This window comes from Pelmatolapia mariae, linkage group LG15, assembly GCF_036321145.2.
Source record: "Pelmatolapia mariae isolate MD_Pm_ZW linkage group LG15, Pm_UMD_F_2, whole genome shotgun sequence".
NCBI lineage: Eukaryota > Metazoa > Chordata > Actinopteri > Cichliformes > Cichlidae > Pelmatolapia > Pelmatolapia mariae.
Genome location: NC_086240.1, coordinates 7,899,286 through 7,921,353, shown reverse-complemented (window position 1 = coordinate 7,921,353; position 22,068 = coordinate 7,899,286). Strand labels below are relative to the sequence as shown.

The 22,068-nt window shown below is 38.6% G+C and overlaps 1 protein-coding gene across 1 annotated transcript in view; it reads right to left on the bottom strand.

Annotated features, from left to right (window-relative positions):
* Window positions 1-22,068, bottom strand: part of nbas (NBAS subunit of NRZ tethering complex) — a 176,576-nt gene that overhangs the window by 71,107 nt on the left and 83,401 nt on the right. The window contains exons 40-43 of the mRNA XM_063495518.1: window positions 18,953-19,029; window positions 18,433-18,570; window positions 5,782-6,005; window positions 5,466-5,576 (exon numbers count right to left, since the gene is read on the bottom strand). Of these exons, the coding sequence (XP_063351588.1) occupies window positions 5,466-5,576; window positions 5,782-6,005; window positions 18,433-18,570; window positions 18,953-19,029 (550 nt within the window). The remainder of the gene's footprint in view (window positions 1-5,465; window positions 5,577-5,781; window positions 6,006-18,432; window positions 18,571-18,952; window positions 19,030-22,068) is intronic.

Sequence of the window (22,068 nt, the reverse complement as noted above, 5' to 3'; positions counted from 1 at the left end):
GAGGCTCAAAATTAATAGAGAGCAAAACAGAATTTAAAACAAAAGGTTATTTTTCATACTTAGTCGATGATTGCCTGAAGTCTTGAATCCATGGATACCAAATGCTGTTTCCTCCTTTTACTTTCTTTTACTGCAGCCACCTTCAGTTACTGCTTGTTTGTGAGTCTTTCTGAATTTTGTATTTTATTTTATATTTTAATAACATAATTCAATAAATATACTCTTTTGGGTTGAGATTAACTTGACCATTAAAATGGTAAATAGTAAATGAACTGGTTCAAATATGGCGCTTCCTACTCTGCTTGAGCACTCAAAGTATTTTCTGCTACAGGCCTCATTCACCTACTTGCACACATTCATACAAGCATTTTTTTTTCTATGCGTGTTTTCTACCTAACGTTCACACTCCAATGAACACGTCGGGAACAACTTGGGGTTTAGTTGCCCAACAGTACTTTGGCATGCAAACTGGAGCAGCCAAGAATAAAACCATCTGCTCTACCTTCTGAACCACAGCCAACCCAAAAAATAGAAGAATATCCCATTTCTTTACTGGTGTAAAACTGGTGACCTAGTTCCACTGACGGCCGCATATTTCCATTCTATAACATTACCTCCACCATGTTTGACAGATGATGTGGTATACTTCATACTACATCCTGAGCTGTTTCGCTCTTTCTCGTACAAGTTCATCTTGGTTTCATCTCTCCAGTGAGTTTTTTTCTCCCAGAATTGTGCATGCAGTTTTAGATGTTTTCCGGCAAGGTCTAATCTGGCCCTCCTGATTTTGAGTGGACCCACTGGTTTTTACCTTTTTGTAATCCCATTCATGACAATGATAGTCCTACCTCCTCAGGGGTTCTTGACTTGATTATATGTTGTGAAGATGTTTTTTTTTCCACCAGAAACTAATTCTGTCTGCATGTATTTTAGCTGAAATTTAAGTGGAAGTTTTGTGTCATCATCCACCACCATCATTTGGCATTGCTGAGCTGCTGATTTAAGTTCATCTAAATGATGGCTTCCCTCCCTTGGACTGATATCTTTTTGGGGTCTCATATTTAAAATTACAGTGAAGAGAAAATACAAAAAAATGCAAATTCAACACCTTGAATCCACTTCAAATATTATGTCTGCTTCATTTGTCATAAAATAAAAAGTTAACATGTCTCACATTGCAATTTCTAATAATTTTTAGCCTTTGGACAAAAAAAGCCTCTGAAAATGGGGAACTTTGCATAAAAATGCCTGTAATTCCTAAACAATTAATGTAAATGTTGTAAAAAGCCTTTGAATTAAAGCTGAAATTCTGCACTTTAACCACATTTGATAGACCTAAGTGTATAATAAAATTGTGAGTCATATTTAATTAAAGTGGTAAGAAGAACAAAAGTGTAGGTGAGCTTTGGAAGAGCAGTAATGATCATTTAAAATGTCAGTGCTTTTAGAATTGTGGGGTTTTTTTTTCTATTTTATTAACCAGTTTACAAATGACTGTCCAGCACAGGGCTGTGAAAGTGTTTTTGCACTTTGGAGTCATGTAAAGTGAAAAAACTCCAAAATATTAAAAAAATATACTCCACAATATTTCTCCCAGATACACATTTTGAAACACATCAAAAATATGTCACTACCAATTTCTCACTATTATTAGGAAGAAGTAATTACATACAGAGAGCGTGTACTGTAATTGAACTCACATTAACAAATACACGTATTTTTTCCTCATCGAACTGGTTCCAATTCTCATTTAAATTGGAAATAATTTTAAATCTGAGAGTTTTTATTTTTACAGATGTTTTGTAATCAAAATTACTAATCAAATTAAAATCCTGCCTCTAGAATAGCTTAAAAACATGTCTTCATAACATTCAGAATCTAACCTTCAAAAACAGCCCAGAAATAGCTGAGTTGGGGATGGACGTCTGGTTTGTTGGGGAGATTGTGGCACAAGTTTGCACATGTCATAGAGGGATAAATGCCAGCATGTCAAAATGACCTTCCTAAGATACAAAAATATCCATTGTTTTAACGGTCAGGTATACTTTTATTGTACAAGTGAAAACATCAGAGGAACCAAAGGTTATGCTGTTGCACCTCACTGTCCATATTCTGCTCTCAGATTGTCCCCCCATGACAGCAAAAAGCATGCCTAGAGTAATGCCCGAGGTCATGGTCGAAGTCCAGGCTCAATCCTTAAAGAATCTCAGTGCAGAGAACATCAACAGTCTCTACAGAGCAAACACGTTCAAGTGAATACAGGCAGTACTGCAGCTAACCTGTGTATAGCTAAAGCAAGATTCACATTACCCCCAAATGCTAGGAATGTGGGGTTTTTTTAATTGTCATCATTAGCTGAGAATATTTTTTAAAAATGCAATCTATGGGCATGTAATATTATGAGAGGAATATATAACATAATATATATTGCAGGATATTTTTATTTTTCAATTTAATTTATACTGAAAATTCTAAAAATTCCAAGTCAAGTCAGTCACTTGCTAATTAGTCATATCTGGCACAAAAGTATTGAAATACACAATATGCATAATGCCAGAAACAAATCTATTCAGAAATAGCAGCTAAAGTGCAGCTGCACTGACAGGAAAGGAAGACTGTGTTTCTTAATATTCTTTTCAAGATGTAGTATAAATATAATTTGCATCCTACAAGATTCCTGAGCTGTCTGAAGTGTCAAGTGCCCAGGTTGGACAGAGCAAAGCAGAAGTCCTGGTGAAGCTGATTTTAGAAACACAAATATTATCTGAGATCATCATCTCTGTTTGGGTTCTAACATTTGGCACCTTTGGAGCTGTACTGTTAGGGCAGCGCAGTGGAACATAGCCATTATCTGATATGATGTGAACTTTAATTTGCCATATGAGGTCACCAGATGTGCACCTGAAGAGAGCTGGTACAAACTTTAAAGGTGTTCTCTCTGTCTCAGAGGATTCCTCATTAGGCTCAAAGCAAAACACATCTTGGCTGGGGATTAGTCTGAAGGGAACGTGCCACAAAAGACTATTTATTTCTCATAATGGGAACACAGTGATGTGCAGAAAATACATCACAAGCAGCCGCTGGCAGCAGGTAGGAACTGACACAAGGAACTTGGAGCTGTGTCGTTTTGAGGGTCAAATGAGGTTTTGTTTGGATCAGCTTTATTAATCTACCTGAAATTCAAAAACTGAATCTCAATATGAAGATCTGAAACAGTCAAGTATATATATAAGTGGTATCAGTGATGGGAGTTCATAGGGCTTTTCTTTTTAAATCCGCTCCCCAGAGCCACCTCTTCTTCATCTTTCAAACTACTTTGAAATGTTTATTTTATTGATTCACTCATATTTAATTGTGCTTTGTGTTCTATTGATGCTTTTATTTTATTTTTTTTTGTATTTTAGTTGTAGTGATTTTTATTCCTATGTTTAGCACCTTGGTCAGCGGTTGCAGTTTTTAAAGTGCTTCACAAATTCAGCTTGGCTCAAGATGAGTCTTTTTTTCGACAGACAAAATCATGAATATTTGAAAAAGTTGTCATTATGTGAAAAAAAATATGTAAAGGTGGAGCTAGACATGAGATTTAAAGCCAAAACTGTAAAAACAGATGGTTCCACTGACCAATATGTGAACCCATTTCTGTGTTTGGACAAGTCTCTTTGATAGATTTATAGCTGTCATTAGGATGTCATTAAAAAGCAGGTCCATAAAGAGAACTTGTAAACATCTACAAAGCTTTATACACGGAGGCAGAGAACAGCTGACGACGGCAGTGTTTAGCAGCACATTGATTCTTCTGAAGCATACATTTTGTGTTAATAGGACTGTCTCAGGGACACTCATTCTCTATCATCCATCTCTTCTCCCGCCATCTATTTGCCTCCCACGCTCACCCCCCTAAGCACACACTGATTCTGTGGATGTGCCTTAAACTAATAATGAGTCCTTAGAATTCTCTTCATCTGAAATATACTTATGGATTTTTAACTTTGTTCTTCTGTAGCCATATTGAGATCTACATCGACTTTAGAACGTTGATATATGTCAGGGAAAAAATGTGATTTTAACAATTTACCCTGCCATCACATGGGAAAGGAAAATTGCCAGCTATTCTGAAAGACAGTAATGTTTGGTATCTCTAATGGAGAAACAGATTCCATTTCATGATTGTTTCTGAGGGAAACTTTAAAAGGTGACAGGCTTCAAACTCCAACCTACTTGTAGCTGTTGTTTTTTTTCCTTAGGAAAAAAGTTTGTCAACAACCTTACCCTTTCAGTCCCAGATAATATACAGTGCCAATCAGGTCATGGAATCAAAGATCAGCTACTGTTAACATATTATGAAAATGTTTATGTTTATTATGAAAAGCCTGCTACCTCCTCTTTTTGTCTTATGCTTGTTCAGTTTCCTCAAATTCTTTTTAAGGACACCAGGCTAAGATACATAAATGTTCAAAGAAAATCTGTGAAAGACCTTCAGAAAACCTGGAGAATTGCTCAAGACCACTTTAAAAAAACATAAAAGACAACTTAGAAGCAAAACACTAAGAAATGAGGGGTGATTCAAGTCTTCTGCACGGTACTGTACTATTTAAAGTACTGTTTAAAGTGTTGATATGTCAACTGGCAATGAGGTCAACTGTTAGCCCAGTAAAGTGAACCATGCTACTTAAATACAGGCCTCAGCAAAGGACTCAGTTGTTGGGCACTGCACTGTAGCTGACTGCTTCTCCTAAACATGTGGGATTTGTAAAACATAAACAATTTATTTGCCTACAAGGATCAATGAAAGTCTAAATTCTTTTTGCACACGTTTTGACTCTACACATTCTTCCCTTTAAATTCCCCCGTCTTCTCTATTTATAACATTCCCTGCATCCTTTTGTTAAATCAATAAGCGTTTTGCAGATAGTCAAGATTACAGTCTGAATATTCCTCACACATTTGTCATGATCTTGAGGTTTTGAAGGAAACACACACAGAATAGCTGTGATCAGGTTTGAGAAAAGTATAGGCTGTAATTTATTGTTAAGTGGAATCCATAAACCATTTCCTTATATCGCAATGTGACAGGTGGATATTTATCACGGAGCCACACGTGTGCACACGTACCAACACACACATACACAACCTCAGCTTTGCTGAAAAGGCATTCTGTAAAAACAAGCAAAGGTGCAGAGCTAGTCAGACACCCAGCTATGAAGTCAGAGAGCAAATAAATTATGGTTCACATCCTCTCACTCACAAAACACAAACACACACATTCACAACATGTTTGATATGGCCTGCGGTGTTTTGGCTTTTTATGTAGGTAAGTTTTGTTATAACTGAAAGAAAGCGTTGCTACACTTTTCAGAATTTAAAATCTGAAGATGGAAACAAAGAGACAGACAGATGTGTGTGCACAAATCTAATTAAACAGAGCGTGTGTGCGTGTGTGTGTGTGTGTGTGTGTGTGTGTGTACCCGCTATCTGTAAAGAGGAACTCGAGGTGGGTCATGTAGACCTCCCACAGAGGAACACTGTAGCGCTTAGCCAGAGACAAAGCGATTCTGTACACACCATCATCCAGCGTCCTAAACACACAGGTACAAAAACAGAAAGAAAGAAAGTCTTTAGATTTCATTTAATTAAAGCAGAAATTGACAATATCTCCCACTCATGTCCAAGTGTGTGGTATGAACAATCTTTCAGAGTAGAAACAAAGAAAAGGGAAAAAAAAAGCGCACCTTTCCAATTACAGTGCAAATCCAAAAGTACCAACATTTAAGCCACACTTACTCTGTGAGACCAAGTATGGTCTCCTTCTTGTAATCAGCGTCAGAGCTGAACCGCTGAACATCCACACCACGGCCGAGCCCCTGCAACACCTGTGCCTGGGTAAAGTCTGTCAGACGCTCGTTGTACATATGCAGCTGGCTGATCAGCTTTTGCAGCTCCTCGGGCCAATCTGAATACGAGGACACGTGCTGTGTGACCAATCGAATCAGCTCCTTTGGATCAGCCTGTGAGAAGGAAAATAAATTTCACATTTTCAACCTCATGGTTCCAGGGGCTGCTTTAGACTTCAACAGTAGAAGAAGGAGAAGTGGTATAAGAAAACGTAGAGGCACTGTGGGTCTCTTAGCAGTTGGCTGCTTGGCTCTAATTTATGGTTTTTGCTGTATAATGGAGATGGTTTTTAGTTTTTCAATTTCTAATATTACATTACAGAAATTTATAGTTTAAACAGCTTGTGGAACCACCTTTAGCAGCAACAGCATGATGTAATTGGTTCCTGTATGACTTTATCAGTCTCTCACATTGTTGTGGAAGAATTTTGGCCTACTCGTATTTACAACATTGCTTCAGTTCATTGATGGTTTTGCACCGCTCTCTTATGGTCCTGCCACAGGAATTCATTTTCCTTTCTTTTTCCCTTTCTCCTCTCTTCTTCTTTTCATCGTATCATATCGCTTCATAGCGCCACATCACAAGAGTCACCTCAAGGCCCCGTGAGCTAAAGACGCTACAATAACTGAGAGAAAACCCCAACAATCAGATGGCCTGCCATGAGTAAGCACTTGAGGATAATGGGAAGAAAAAACTCCTTTTTAACAGGAACACACCTTCAGTAGAAGGAGCCTCGGGAATTCAATTCAGTTTTATTTATATAGCACCAAATCACAACAGCAGTCACTTCAAGGTGCTTTATATTTGAAGGTAAAGACCCTACAATAAGGAGGCAGCCATCTGCCACAACCGGTTGGGGGTAAGGGAGGGAGACAGGATAAAGGAAACAATGTGGAAGAGAGCCACATGTGGATGCTGACTAGGCCACTGAAACTTTGACCAAACAAGCCATTCTTGTTCAGTCTTTTTCTAATTGTGCCTTTGCTTGTACGTCCACTCCTGGGAATATTGTGGCATTGTACACCTGGCTGCTATTTACTACCTTAATTCCTATGAAAGCAACAATGATGTACTTCTTTTTCACGGGACTGCACAGAGTGCTTTAAAACCCTCTTTTTAACATGGCTGTATTTTATGCTTAAAATAAAAATGAAATTCACTCGAATGTCCAATTACCACAGATTGTTGTGCAAATTACTATGAACTTCTGAACTTGTTCAGAAGTCATGCTCTGTATATAGCGCAACTTAACATAAAATCCAGCAAAGACAAACTGAGTCTCTCTTTCCTCCCCATAATTTGATTTGAAATAAAATTCTAGGGTGCACTATACGGTTTTAGAGCCATGTTGGACCAAATGCACACTGTTCTTAAAGCTCATCATTAAACAGTGTCACACACTGAGCTTCAAACACTGCTGCACTGCATGGTATGTAAAACTTCACAGGTTTTCTGCTGCTTTGCTGTGAAAAACTAATGAGGCTATTTTCAAAAATGGCAATAATTTAGAAAAAAGGTGGGGACAGACCAACTTGGTCCAGACTTATATCAATTTGCTTGGTACACCCCAGTAAAATCATGCAATTTCAAATATACACCTATTTCTATTCCACGTCGGGAGATTACAGGTAAATGTATCAGGAACTGTAGCTGTCACCTTGATTCAGGCCAATAGGAAGTTAGATTGTGGCTACGCATTTATGATTGAAACTGTCATATAAACAGGGGTGCACATAAGTGGTCCGCAGGTGCGCATTCGCTGTCAAAATAAAAGACGCGCACCAGATAAGAAGTTGCAACGCGCGATTGCGTATATAAGATTTTCTGGAGGAAGACAGACATTTGTTTAGAACTCTTAAAGATGTCGAAGAAGCAAGCTCCTTTAAGCAATTACTTTGGTGTTCCTCCACCTCCAAAGAAATGTCAGAAGGAGTCCGAACCGCAAAAGAAGCGCGTATTCTTGGAAAAGTGGTTGCAGGAGGTGAGCTGGCTTCAAACAAATGATGAACGCATAGAGATGTGGTGCAGAATATGCCGTGAAAATCCCACTCTAGCGGACAAAAACAGTGCCTTTTATATGTACGCGAACGCGCGTTGCAACTTCTTATCTGGTGCGCGTCTTTTATTTTGACAGTAAATGCGCACCTGCGGACCACTTATGTACACCCCTGCATATAAACTTACAGGCAGGTGAATGTTGTATCTCTCTCATCGCCTCTGTTCTAATTAAATGAGCCCCTGAATTTGGTTTTTGGCACCTTATAAGTTGTCGCCCAGCAGGATGATATGGTTTACTTCATGATCTTATTTGCATAAGGTAATTATGGCTGCTGGAAATGTGTGAGCTTGAAAACAGAGGTGAATGTCTGTCTCTCTGCGTCTCTTCCTCTTCTCGCTATCCCTGTGTGCCTTTAGATGTGGCCTCAGCAGCAGACATGGTGGCAGATTCACTGTTCAAAAGCAGGATAGGAGAGGAACAGAGGTAGAAAGGGGAGAATATTAAAAGTGGAGCAAGGAAAGATATGAAGTCAGAGGAGGCAGTCAAGGGATGAGAGAAGGAAAGTAAGGGTAGAATGGGCGGGGGAGTTTTTTTTTTTCTTTTTCTAAATGCTGGCACCATCTTGGACACCGTTTTTCACAGAAAGGAGAATGACACAAAAAAGAAAGAACACAGAGTGAGAAAGAAAGTCTGCTGAAACTGTGATGGATAGGCCGATGTTTGAAGAACATGATGAAATACTGTTTGCATTATCTCCCTCACTCTCTCTGTGCTTCCCCCCCCCCCCCCCCCAATCAGGATTACGCCGCTACCTCTCTGAAAAATATTTCCCCTTGAATTTAAAAAAATAAATAAAAAAATACTTCCATCCCTTGCCACTCATTACTAAAGAATCTCTGAAATCCTTCGTCTTTCTAATAAGTATTCTTTACAATCCCAGTTATCTTCAAAGTAAGCAAGTAAGACCTCTGCTCTTTCTTCTTTTTTCTCTTATGTATGCGATTGCTTTTTTCATTATTTTAAAATATCTTCAAAAGGGATGTTGTCCTCCTTCAAAGAGAAGAACGTATAAAATGTATGTAAAATATAATGGAATAAGGTAGGTGTGTGCACAGCTGGGAGGGACGGGGGAGCCAGACCTCTCCCTTCAGCTATTCCACTGGTGTTGCAGGCTCTTTCCCCCACCACCACCTTACTGTGATGCTTCTTAAGAGGGAACAGAGTAAAAATAAAGAGCCTCTGTCACACACGCAAATCTTTTCAAACACGCTTCTGCTCTCATTTCAGTCTTAATTTCCCATGTTATTATACTTCAGTCACAACTCTGTTCCCATCAAAACTCCTTTGAATTATGAAATAAAATATTTTCATAGTGATATTTGTGAGTTTGTCAAGTTCGCCATCCTGATTAAATATTAATGTGCTATCATTCAGTGCCGTTTTCCTCATTACCACCCAGTGTTTCGCCTGCAGATAATAGCACTTTGATGCACGCTGGCGCAATAAGAGCGTGTTCAACATGTTTTATATCTACTGCATGGGAACACTTTCAGAAGGTATACCGTATTGTAAAAACCCAGGTAAAATGTATGGCTGAGTATACAGTTCTTGACGAGGTCTGATGAGCTTTGTGAGGCTGCAGGCACAACAGCGGTTTTGGTAAAATGTCAAGATTAAAAAGCAGACTTTCTTCCAGGGACAGGGCTAATCTGAAGAAGGAAAGGTTTAATGTTTGCCATCTTAGCTACACATATTCACCCTGCTGAAATTTTAGCACTACAGAAAATATCAATTTGACAAATTATGCCCTGATAATAGAAGTACATACATACTAATATATCCTATATATCCAGCTGCAAGCTTGAATAAGTGTTGCAAATTTTATGGTATCTCATCCACTTATACCCAGGAAATTTCACCGTAGGAAAAGTCAGGGGATCAACGGCATTATTAACATATAAGCTTTTGGGATTCATAAATATCCACAACCTCATGTGCAACACTAGACGACTGGCATTCATCACTATCAACAGCAACGCCTCAACATCCACATTTTCCTTTAAGAGGTTCAACTGGAAATCTGAACAAAAGAACACTGACCAAATAACCCATGTCGGACACTCCTCTTATAAGTGCCACAACGTTTTTGTCTTTGATACCGACCTCAGAGAAGACACACCCAGACAATGCATTCAATGCACAGCCATTCATTAAAATCTGTGCTCCACATTTGGTGAGTGTAATATTTTATTCCAGCGTAATTTAGCAGTCAACTGTGACCAGGTCAGCAATATATCCTCAAAGTTATAAGAAATAATGCAATATTTCAAGAAAGTTTGTGATATGCACTGCATTTATGATGATATAGAAAAAAACATTACATTATACTGTTTACTCTAGTTTGTGACTGGACCTTGCAGGACAGCAGAATCTATTAGTGCAAACCAAACTAAGCACATTTTGCATCTTTCTTTTCCAGACTTATGGTCATCGATGACAGGCTACCCAGATGAAGTGTGACTTTATTTAAAGCAGCAGCATTACATAAATAGCATAAATCAAATGTAAGAACAAAAGAATAACAGAAGTGCTTGACACTTAAAATTGACTTAGCCTTGTAAGTCTTCAGGAGCTGCACGGTATTATTACATAATAAAGCTGTCTGGGATGTTGTATCTTGGTTCAAGCTTTTAAACTAGTTACTTAAAGCCCTCCTTTTCCACCATGAAACTCCATCAGTAACATCCATGCAGCATTTGCTCTTCCTTTTTACTGCAAGTGTCTCCTTTTTATTAGCCTGGTTGTACTTGGTGTGTTTTGGTGAAATTAATCTGTTATACGCTTTTATATTATTGTGTTTTGTCAGACTAGTCTCCTAGTTTTGCCTGCTGGGGAGTGTAAATGCATGGCATTGCTACATCATTAATGTCATCATGGTATCATACATTTATATTATGATATAAATATGATATGGCACATGCCTATCAACCAGTGAGCAAATGGGCATTCCTTCCCTTTTTTTGAAGCATGTGACTTTTTCTCCATTTAGTTATTATTTCGTATAGACCGTCTCCTTTACTCCAGGGAGTAAAAAGTAATGAATATTTATCGATTCATCACTTTTTTTTAAACAAATAAGTTCAAAGGACTTTATGTTCTACTTTGCTAAGCTATATTTCTTCCCAGGATTTACTGGTTGTCATTCAACTCACTCCAGTGTAAAATAATTAAATGTTTGGCAAAGAAGTTTCCCCAACGCTGCGAGAAACATCACCTCCTGCGGATTCGCATCACTAATGTGGGTGAAACTATATTACCTCTCAACTTCCAAGCAGTCTGAAAGTCCAACAGTGCAATCAATAACAGAAGAGTAACTTCTTTTTTTTTTTTTTACAGAACACTCATATGCGCACATTTTTCTGATTAACCTAGTATTTAACACATTCTCTCTTGCCTTCTGTGATAAGGATTGAATAGAAGTCATAAAGAGTCTCCCCCTCTCTCTCTCCAGACAGTATCCCAGTAATGATGTAATTAGTTTTATTTATGTCTTGTTTAACACTTAGCTATACAGTCAGTGGCCTCATTAGCACTAATTCTGTAACTGGTGTATACAGTATGTGCGCATAATTAGTGAGAAGACAGGGCGGAAAAAAATGAGGTATCACCTCTGAAGGAATAATTACTCCATAAATAGGCGTGGCTGCACTGTGGGTCACAATACACCATGAAGGGGAGTGATCGTAAGAAAAGCAGCACAAGCAAGAGGAGCAGGAGTAACTTAGCAGAGTCAAACTTATGCATCTAATCAAAGGTTTGGAGACTACTTGGTCTGAAACATTCCCAGTCAGCTGCAACAGTGCTTTTAGAGGACATATTTGTCTAATAGGACCCTTTCTGCAGTGGCTCTGCTTTACAGAGTTCTCATGGGTAAAATATAGACTGCTAATGATTGTGCTACAAGACTGCAATTTGTACGAATGCAATATGTGCACAAAAAGAGGAAGGAAAAGTCACTGGAATCGTGGTGCTTTCCAACTCATTACTCCACTTAACTCAGCTACAGTGAACTGGCACAGCGGTCCAGCACTTTCAAGGTCAGCTCCCTTAACTGGCAGCTGGAATTCTGCTGTGGACGTTTTTGAAATTGTAAAAAAGAAAAAAATCCCTATGCAATAACTGGACAGTATCAAAAGTTTGTAGATGTAAGCAAGGTGCTGGTTTAAAAACCCATCATAATGCTATGGAGAGAGCACTTTGAGCTTTGCTTTCAGGTTGAATCAGAAACAAATCTATAAAGTTAATAACTGTGGAAATATTTTTTCCAGTTCAGTGACTCCATCTTCACATACAAACTGAAACTTAAGCATCTAATAGTGATTTGTGGGATTTTTATTCTAAAACTAAATGTCATAATGAGATATACAAAGACCTAAGCAGGTTTTCTGGATCGTATACTCTGGCTCTGTGTTTATATAGTACAATTGGGTATGCTTTAAATGTTTATCTGTGTGTGTGTGTGTGTGTGTGTGTGTGTGTGTGTGTGTGTGTGTGTGTGTGTGTGTGTGTGTGTGTGTGTGTGTGTGTGTGTGATCAATACTCAATAAGCGAGAGAATGGCAGCTCCAGGCAAAGATAAATGGCTGAGTGAAAAAATCTCAATCTCTTTAGTCAGCACATTGCCATACAGCAGATGTACATTCGCAGCTACAATTATGCAAAGCACAAGCATTCTCACACACAAACGCACACAACAATACACACACTCATTACAAAACTGACAAGCACAGGTAAACAGACCGCAACACTTACATAAAAACAGGCTATTTTGCAATATCACCATAAACAGGGCAATTAACATAAGGAGCTCCTCTATTTAGCAAATGAACACTTGAGCCACTCTAATGAAAACTTCCAGTGGCAGCAAATGGAAATCGGTTCATTAAGCCTTAGGGAATAATGGAAACCCAGCCTCCGTATCGCAAAGCCATGAGTCGCTCCGTCATGCTTGGGTGCCATAATCAGATGGGAAAGTAACAGTTAAGGACCTTCAAAGTCAATAGTGGAAACAGAATCTTTAAGAAGTTTGGAGCTGTAAAGGCCGCGAGTGTTACAAAACAGCTGAACAGGGCTAACATGGGTAAACTCCTATTTTAAAATTGGACAGAAAATGAGTTTTATGATGGACAATAAGCATATCGGTTATACTTTCACACCTATGTATTTAGAGTCTCTCTAAGACTTTGGCCTTACCTTGAGTGAACATGCTGAATGCTAATAAATGAATCTCAAATTTATTACAGTGATTTTATAACTGAAATATATAAATAGAGGCAATCAAAGAGAAAAGGATGATATGACTGTAAATTAAATGTTTTGAATACATTGCTAAATACATCAGATATTTTTTATCTCATGTAATTTCATATTTTTCATAGCTTCTTCTTAGCAAAACAGCTACATTGTCAGATGTCGACAATTATTATTAAGTCTAATGTTAAACAATGGTAAACAAACAGATAATTTATCATGTATAACATGTACCACATGATCCCAAAGACTTGGGTTCATGTTCTACATGATAAATTATAAAAACTAGTTTTAGTATACTACTGGGTAATTACCGCCGTGATATGTAGGTAAATACAGCTGAAATACTATAACACAGTGGTTCCCAACCTTTTGGAGCCATGGCACATATTTCACATTAGAAAAATCACATGGCACATCACCAAACAAAAATGTCACGAAAAGCATTTTGATCATTTTTCCCCAGGCACCAAGTATAGCGGAATTGGCTCGGTTTGTCCCCAGTATACCTTTTATTGCTTTCTTCTAAGCACTAATCATGCTAGGGCCTTCATCTGGGTCGGACTGACTACTTTTTCCTTTTTAAATATTTACCTATCGCTATTACGCACAGCGTGGTCTCACAGCATGTAATTTCTTCTTCGTCTTCTTCTGTTTTAATGGCAGTTGGCAACCCATTTAATTAGAGCAGGTAGTTGTACTGCCCTCTAGTGGAAGAGAATGTAATTGTTCTGCCCGTTACTAATCAGGCGGAACCAGATAATCTTCCATGGCACACCTGATCATTTCTCGCGGCACAGGTTGGGAAACACTGCTATAACACACCAACTCAACAACTCCCCCTAGAGTTGTGTCAGGTTTATAAATCAGATATTATAGAAATATTGCATAATTCTTGGGAAATTAGGATTCCTACAACACTCAGTATTTATAGCAATATACTAACTTGTGAGTGGTGTTGATTTTAATTATTGCATATTTAATGCTAACCTCTTGCTAACATATTTATGGGAAGCCCAAGCAACTCTGTATGAATGATGTCAGTGAAAACATAAATGTCAAGCAGCAATCACAAGTATTATACATAATACTTGTATACCGAGTCATACGCTGATTAGATAAGGCTCATTTTGACAGTGAACGATAAATAAGAGCTTTAATATAGCATGTGTAACATTTACTAATTTGCATTTTATGAATGTTTAATGTGATTAAATGTTGTATGTTTGACTAGTTTTGATCCAAAAACTGATTGTAATCGTTTCCTTTATCGTATTTTGTAATTTTCCTTTTTTTTTTTTTTTTTTTTTTTTTTTTTTTTTAAACCTGTCCCGTTTGGTTCTTTTGCCATCAGAATTATTGTCTAAAGGCGAAGAAAGATGCCCAACGGATTTACTTTACCAAATGGACCATCCCAGCCTTGCCGTAATGGTCCATTTGATTCAACTTTTTATTGTTTATTTTATTTTCACTTGCTGAATACGGGACAGACTTGACTGGAGGAGAGAATGTGGAGTGTAATTTTCCTTTTGAAGGCAGTACCCATTACAAAACCTCTACATCTAAAAAAAAATAAAATATAAAAACAAGCTGTTCATTGAGGCTTTAAAAACACATCAAACACCTTGAGTAAATCCACAGAGAGTTCCATTTCTATTTGCAACTGAATGACTTCAGTGGCTTGAGTGTTTGGCGTCTTATTGCCTTGGCATGGAATTATGTGATAGCGACAAGAGAATTGAAAGAGCGTGAGAGTTATTGAGACAGTGTTACTGCTCTTCAAGTAGCAAGTGGGAAACACTTTGAGACAGCGTGACACACCACAACACACAAACGCACATACAAATACGCCACCCGCTGTCACAGGAAAACAGATCTTAAACTGGAGCGCATACAATAATGTGTGCCAACTGTGATATATGAATGCAAAAAACAAAAGCAGGCGCGCAAATGCTTCACGTATGCCCAAATATAAAAAACACATGCTTGGGTATGTAATTTTTTCCCCCCATAACCTCATTTGCAATGCAAAGCAAGCATGTGCATGAAATATAGATACGCGCACCCTGTCATACATATCTGAAATGCAATATCACATTAAGTACAATGTGCGCCTTAATAGATAAGAGAAAGCGAGAGCTAAAGAAAGCACAAGAAAATTGTATAAAGCATGCACAGTTAAGATAGTATTGTAAATAGAGAGGCCTGAGATTCAACAAGAGTGAGGCAGGCCTATTGGGAAAAAAGCGTAAACCGAACGCAGAATGAACAGGAAACGATAGCGGACAGAGCAGCATAATGTAGATGGAGAGAAGCATCATGGAAACACATAAACCAGAAATGTCATGCCAACAAAGCAAACCATTTGACTTAACTGACAATAGGGGGGGCATAAAAGGAAACATAAAAAAAAAAGCACACAGCAGAGGAGAGAGAGGAAAAAATCCAATAGGAAAAAAACGTGAAAGTGGAGAAAGAGAGTAGATAGGTTGAAAGTTTTTTTCTAATAACGCTTCTTTCACTGTTGGTAAAAATGGCCACTACTTCTTCAATAAGAAAGGCGAGCGAAGACGAGACCTGGAACATAATGATAACAAGCACTCACTCTTGTAGAACATACTAAGATTGGAAAAAAAGGAAGTGACAACTTAAAAAAAAAGAAAAAGGAAAAAAAAATGAAGAAATGAGCTAAAAATGAAAGTACAACTGCTTAAGTGTGGAGCAGAAGGAAAAAGCTGTATATATTTTAAGTTAATGGACTTGAACTTCACTTGAGGCAGGAGTTCAGGGAGTGATTACTGCCATTAGGATGCAGGAAGGATGTGTAGGATGAGTGTGTGTGCGGAGAGCAACTTACTGGTGTGCTTGTGTGAGCGGGAATGTGAGAGCGTGCAATTCTGACCTTGAATGTCAACTGGGACACACTTATCCACTTCTTCTGCTGGCCTCTTTCCTTTTTTCTGTTCTTTTATTTCAACATTTTACCTCCCTTCTTCTACCTGCACTAAAACCCATGAGAGCCAGGGTCCACTCAAAGAAAAGGTCAGAGCCATTTCTTCAGTTATTCTCTGCCAATCACCCCCCCCCCCACCCCCACCCCCACCCCCACTTTGCAGCCTCTTCTTTCACTTCTCAATCACATTTTCTGATCTCTTGTTTTTCTTGTCTTACGTAGAAAAAGAAGATGTTGTGTACACACAGAAACATGCTTAAAACTTCTTCACGAGCAATAGCTGGCACACAATGCATTGCTGGTTTAAACTAAGGCACAATTAAACTGCATTAGTATTCAGATGTGTAAAAGGATAATTACAGTCATTTCCCAGTTTGTTCCATTTCTGATGGCTAATTATTATTTGGCATTTTTTTGTCACTCTTTTTTTAAAATCTTACTTTGTCCTCCTACATCTACGCAGCCAAGCGGCATTTGAACCATGTCAAATGTGCCTGTAGCCTCAATGATCCCACTATTCTATCGTCATAACAAAATTAAGCTGTGCAGTGAAACAGTCTTCAAATCCATTAATTTATTTGCAATGAAAAATAACTGAAGGAATCAAATGAGAATGAGAACCGCTAACTGGTAAAGTGAGTAATACTGAAGTATAATGGCAAACGTCAAGGGCTAGGATAGAGCTGAATGTATGTTATATGAAAAAAAAAAAACAAAGGTGAGTGTGTATATATGAGTGTGAGTACGCGTGTCATGAAAATATGAAGAAAACCTATTTAAAACTGAAAATTATATATTGCTCCTTACTTCGGCAGGCAAACAGAATTCACGCTGCATCAAGCATAATATTCAACCAATGAAACAACATTTCTGTTGACAGAATGACAGTGAATTCAAAACTTCATAGATAATTACAATAATTATATTTTTGCATTAAAAATATCATTTTATTTGAAGAGCCTGCACATACTACTGGATTAACCCTTATAGAAACATAAATAATGCATTTAGGAATTACCAGTACTGTTAATTTAGGGCATTTATGTGGCATAAACCTTCCACTGGATGATAATATTATGCATCTTTTCTTACATTTCATTGTTTTTATATGATCGAGTTGATCTGCCTCGTCTCCAGTCTTCTAAAAACTCTAGGATCTCGCACGCTCCTGTCACACACAGATTTCAGGTTCATACAGAGGTATAGTTTGTAATAACGCAGACCTCCACCTGAGCTGTCAGACTTAACCGACCTCCCAGACCCAACACAGTGTCCATCAATTTCTAACAAAGGGGTTTGCCCTATCTAAACATATTGATTCCCCTTCAGCTGCCTCTCATTGATGCGAATGGCCATGCTTTTTCTGGACAGAAACACACATGCAGTCCTACACTCCCACTGTATTATACTGGTTAGGACTGGCTTCCTTGTCCTTCTTCACCTGCTCCTTTGTGACTTACAAATATGTGCTGCTAATGGTAGAATGCTGACCAATATTGAAATTAACTGGCTTAATCTTTATTTAGAAATCAAATCACGTTTGCACTGTTAGATCACCCACACTCACATGGATGATTTTTTATTCTGATTGGACAGTTTGCTCTTACATTTGATGTCTATGATACCATTTCCTCCTTAAATAAATGTCACACAAAAGCATACATAAAATTTCATTTCAAAAGCCATACATCTATATTCACTCCATCCGTTATTGGAGCAACCTTGAAACAAACTTAAACCACAGGTGAAACACTGTCCCAACTAGTAAAATGCACTGCCTAAACAGCTAAATCCTGCACTGAGGCTCTAAAGTTTCAAGACCTATCTTCAAAAAAATAATCTGTTCAAAACAGATCAAGTTTTGAACAGATCAAGTTGTGTTCTAGCTGCTTAAAACTGGATTCTTTTGTCTGTGCGTTCAACAGCTGCACTGCAGTGCATTTTCTAAGCATCCCAAAAGCAGCTTTCTGCACCACATGACTAAAAATATGTGGTAAATCTATTTTTGACAGAAGCCAAGTCATACTGTAGAGCAGATGAGGCAGGGCAGAAGTCATACATAAGAAGAGCATAGAGATTTTTCTTTTTTAAAATAAAAGATGACGTGCAAACAAACACCCCAGTTCTGAAACACTCTTTGTGTATTTTCGAGCTGTGGAACAAAACAGTTTTGGCTACACAACATCACAGACACGTATCTAGTGTCTTCCCAAGGTAACATCAGAACATTTATTCATTCAACCACCCAAACACTCCCTCATACACAGAAATACACTGACCTGGTAAAGAGTGTGGTTCTTGTCCTTGAAGCAGGGCATGAGGCGCGAGTAGATCTGCAGGGAGTAGTAGTACGCAGCCAGTTGGAGCGACAAGGCCGAGTGACACTGCTTCTCAAAACACCTGTTGGCATCCAGCACCTGCAGGTAAGAACAAATATAAGGACATGCAAGACAAACGATCATAGTGGCATTTTCACAAATTGACTCTTTGCTTTCAGCATATTCTAAATCAAGAGGCCTGAGATGAAAGTAGACTACTGCGTTACATCTCGTCTCTGTTTTCAGTCTTTGCACAGCCTAGCCTATGATGGTGGACTGTTCTCACACTGTTACAAAAAGAGAGATGCATATTTACAACTTGTGAAATGTCTAATAACATGAGAGGTCAAATCAAAGGTGTAAAATGTCAAATGAAATAGATCACGCAGACAAAATGGATTAGCTCAACTATCTGATGGTCTCAATAAAATAAAATCCAGCTCCTTTTTTGTTACTAGGACGTGTGCGAGTGTCCCCCTACCTGAGGCAGAGCAAGTAAGTAGGACAGAGCCAGCATCATGTCCCTGGGAAATGCATCGTTGGCCAGCTGGAGCAATACTGTAAAGGACAGAGAGAGGTGAGACGATTTTAAAGCACTGATTACCCAAAAAAAAAAAACCCTATCTAAACGGATATGTTTTAATATTCCAGAAATATGTCAGGAAACACTATATAGAACTAGAGGAAGGAATATTGGGACACAAATGAAGAAAAAAACCTTAAAATCCCTGAAAGGTTTGGTTTCTGTCCACCTTCACACTAAACTACTGCATGTATGTCTGCATCTACCTGTATACAGTAGACTTAGCTTTGAATGTGCAGGTTTCTGCAAGCACACAACCTGTTTCAAATACAGATCGTATTTATTAATCAAAGACAAAGTACGGGTCCTTTTCTAATAAATGCTCTCCAGATGAGCACAAACTTAATCAAAGTGCACTTTAATAGTGAATCCCCTGAATGCAAAATTTGCCTCTGCGTGGCTACCAACAGCAACTCTGTATGCTGCACCTTTCTAATAGGGAGGCAGCCTAGCCCCCCAAAAAGGTTCTCCAATTCTAACACAGCCATCTCAGTTCAATCACAGCTACACAAGCTGTCAGCAGGACCACATTTAGCTATGATTAAACACCGACAGACTCACAAGGTGAAAACAACACCAGCCTTTATGAGAAAGATTAGATTGAGATTCACTACAGGCCTCAACAGGTCTATAAACAAAGCAGACTAAGTACTTAACACAAACTTAACTAAACCAAGCTGTTTCCATTGCATGAGTAAAAGAAGGTAGTAACAAACGTGAGATTCCATTGTGATGGGACAGCGCCAATGAGTTCTATGATCAAGTCTAAATTATATTAAAATAGTAAATATACACAATACACAAATGCAATACTGATCACCCCTCTTTTCTTCCTGCAAGTAGATATGGCTCAGACCAAAGCCATCTATGATCGTAACCTTTGTTCTGGTCTCAATCACACCTGCGGTTGTTTTGTAATTTGGTGATTTGATCTTGCACTTTCAGGCCTACAGTATATAGATGAACTGACTAAACAGTTGGTTATACAGTTTATATATCGGCTTTTTAAGCTTGAGGCTTCTTCTTTTCATATTGCAGGTTTCATCTTATTATCTCAATCTATATGAACCTCATATACGTTATTGCATAAATCAAGCAGCTGCAGAAGAAAACGACACCTGATACACAGTATATACATATGACAGGCCAAGGTAAATGCTTCCAAAATGTTTTCCTCAGTCGAAGTCTTCTGAAGCATAATGAATGTAATATGATTTTATATGTACAACGTTGTATATATAATGAAAGGCAGGCTTTCAGAACACATTCTAATACATGAACTAGCATTTATTTAATCTTACTGATCAATCAAAGTGCTTTATGGGGTTCTATATACTTGAATCACTCACATCCAAAGACATTTTAGAAACATCATTTAACCTCCAGTTTATATGTATGCATAACTTTGGACTGTGAGAGGAAGTCAGTGTACTGGGAACCAGGAACTTTCTCGTAGTGAGGTGATAGCACTAACTACTGAACTGCCGTACCTTCCACTAAGTTTTCCCTTACGAGCATAAATAAGTCTCTGAGGCTTATTTTTTAGTTATTCAGATACAAGTATGGTATTATGTGACACAACTTAAATGCCTTTCAACTGCCATGGTGACACACACACTAACCTCTACATTGGGCAGATGGCTGCTTAGCCACTGAAATTTCGGCTTCTATAACTCAGTACTCTGGACTTGAAAGCCCATCATGAACTGACCTTGCCAAAGTACTTAGAATCACTGGCAGGGCAACAGTGCTGTCATGACTGGTAATGGGACTGAAGTTTTTCTGTTCTTTTTTTCCTGCCAATATTACATAAATACAGCATTAAAAATCCCAAACAGAATCACAAAGATTTTTTTAAAACACTGAAATGTTTGCTGCATGATCACCATTTAAAATTTACTTTTAAAATTCTGCATTCACGTGCAGAACTTGTGAACTTGTGGGGTTTATGGCGGTACAGCAGCAGCAAGCATTTAATGATTGAGAACTAATTAGTATGCATATTGATTAGCTTTTCATAAGTGAACAAAAACTCAAATCCCATTCAGAGTTAGCACGAGTATGAAACTGGGAACCAGTCCATGTTTATGCAGTGCCCCTAAGGCTGATGGGTTTTGGAGGGTCTACAGAGCTCTGGGCACAAGGATGGAGTTAACCCAAACAGCTTCCCTCTAGGCCACAATAGTTAGACACAATGAGACCAAAAAACACACAACAGCACTCACATGATTACAATTAAAAATATGTAGATGAACTTGATAAATTCCAAACACTGTAAGCGCACGGATGCTCTCAGTTAATCAATCACCAACGAACACACTCGCTCACTCTGAGGAAACAGCGGGAGGCAGCAGAGAGGATCAGACAGAATCACTTTGTAGTCTGAGACCCAAGGAGAACAGAAGCCTGCGTTGGTGATAAGAGCCCGAGACAAAATGAAACAGACAGAGAAAAGTAGAGCATGGACACTGGGAGGGAGAGAGAGGCAGGGCACAGGAAGAGTCACACTGTAGAACAAAATGCACACTAATATGCATATGTGCACACACATGGTTGGAAGGGCATGGCTGAAGGTGCACGGCGTTGCATGTGCGAGCAGCAGCGAAGTAGTGCACTAGTTTAAGGACCCATAACAGCTCTCTTAAGCAGTGTGCCCACCCTTCTCCTTTGCTCGTTTTTCTCTCCCCTCCTCTCCTACCCCACGGGTTTCAATGAGCTACACCTCAGAATGAGCTGATTACACGCCTCTCTAAAGCTACAGATACCATCGGGACAGGAATTACCAGAGGGGTAAACACACACACAGACACACACACTAAATAGATAACCCTGCCTTTAAAGCATACAATATTTCTTCTTGTGAGTGTGTGTGTGTGTGTGTGTGTGTGTGTGTGTGTGTGTGTGTGTGTGTGTGTGTGTGTGTGTGTGTGTGTGTGTGTGTGCGTGCGCGTTTGTGAGTGAGTGCAGAGAAAGTGATAGAGACAACACACAGAAAAGTGGGTGCATTAGATGGG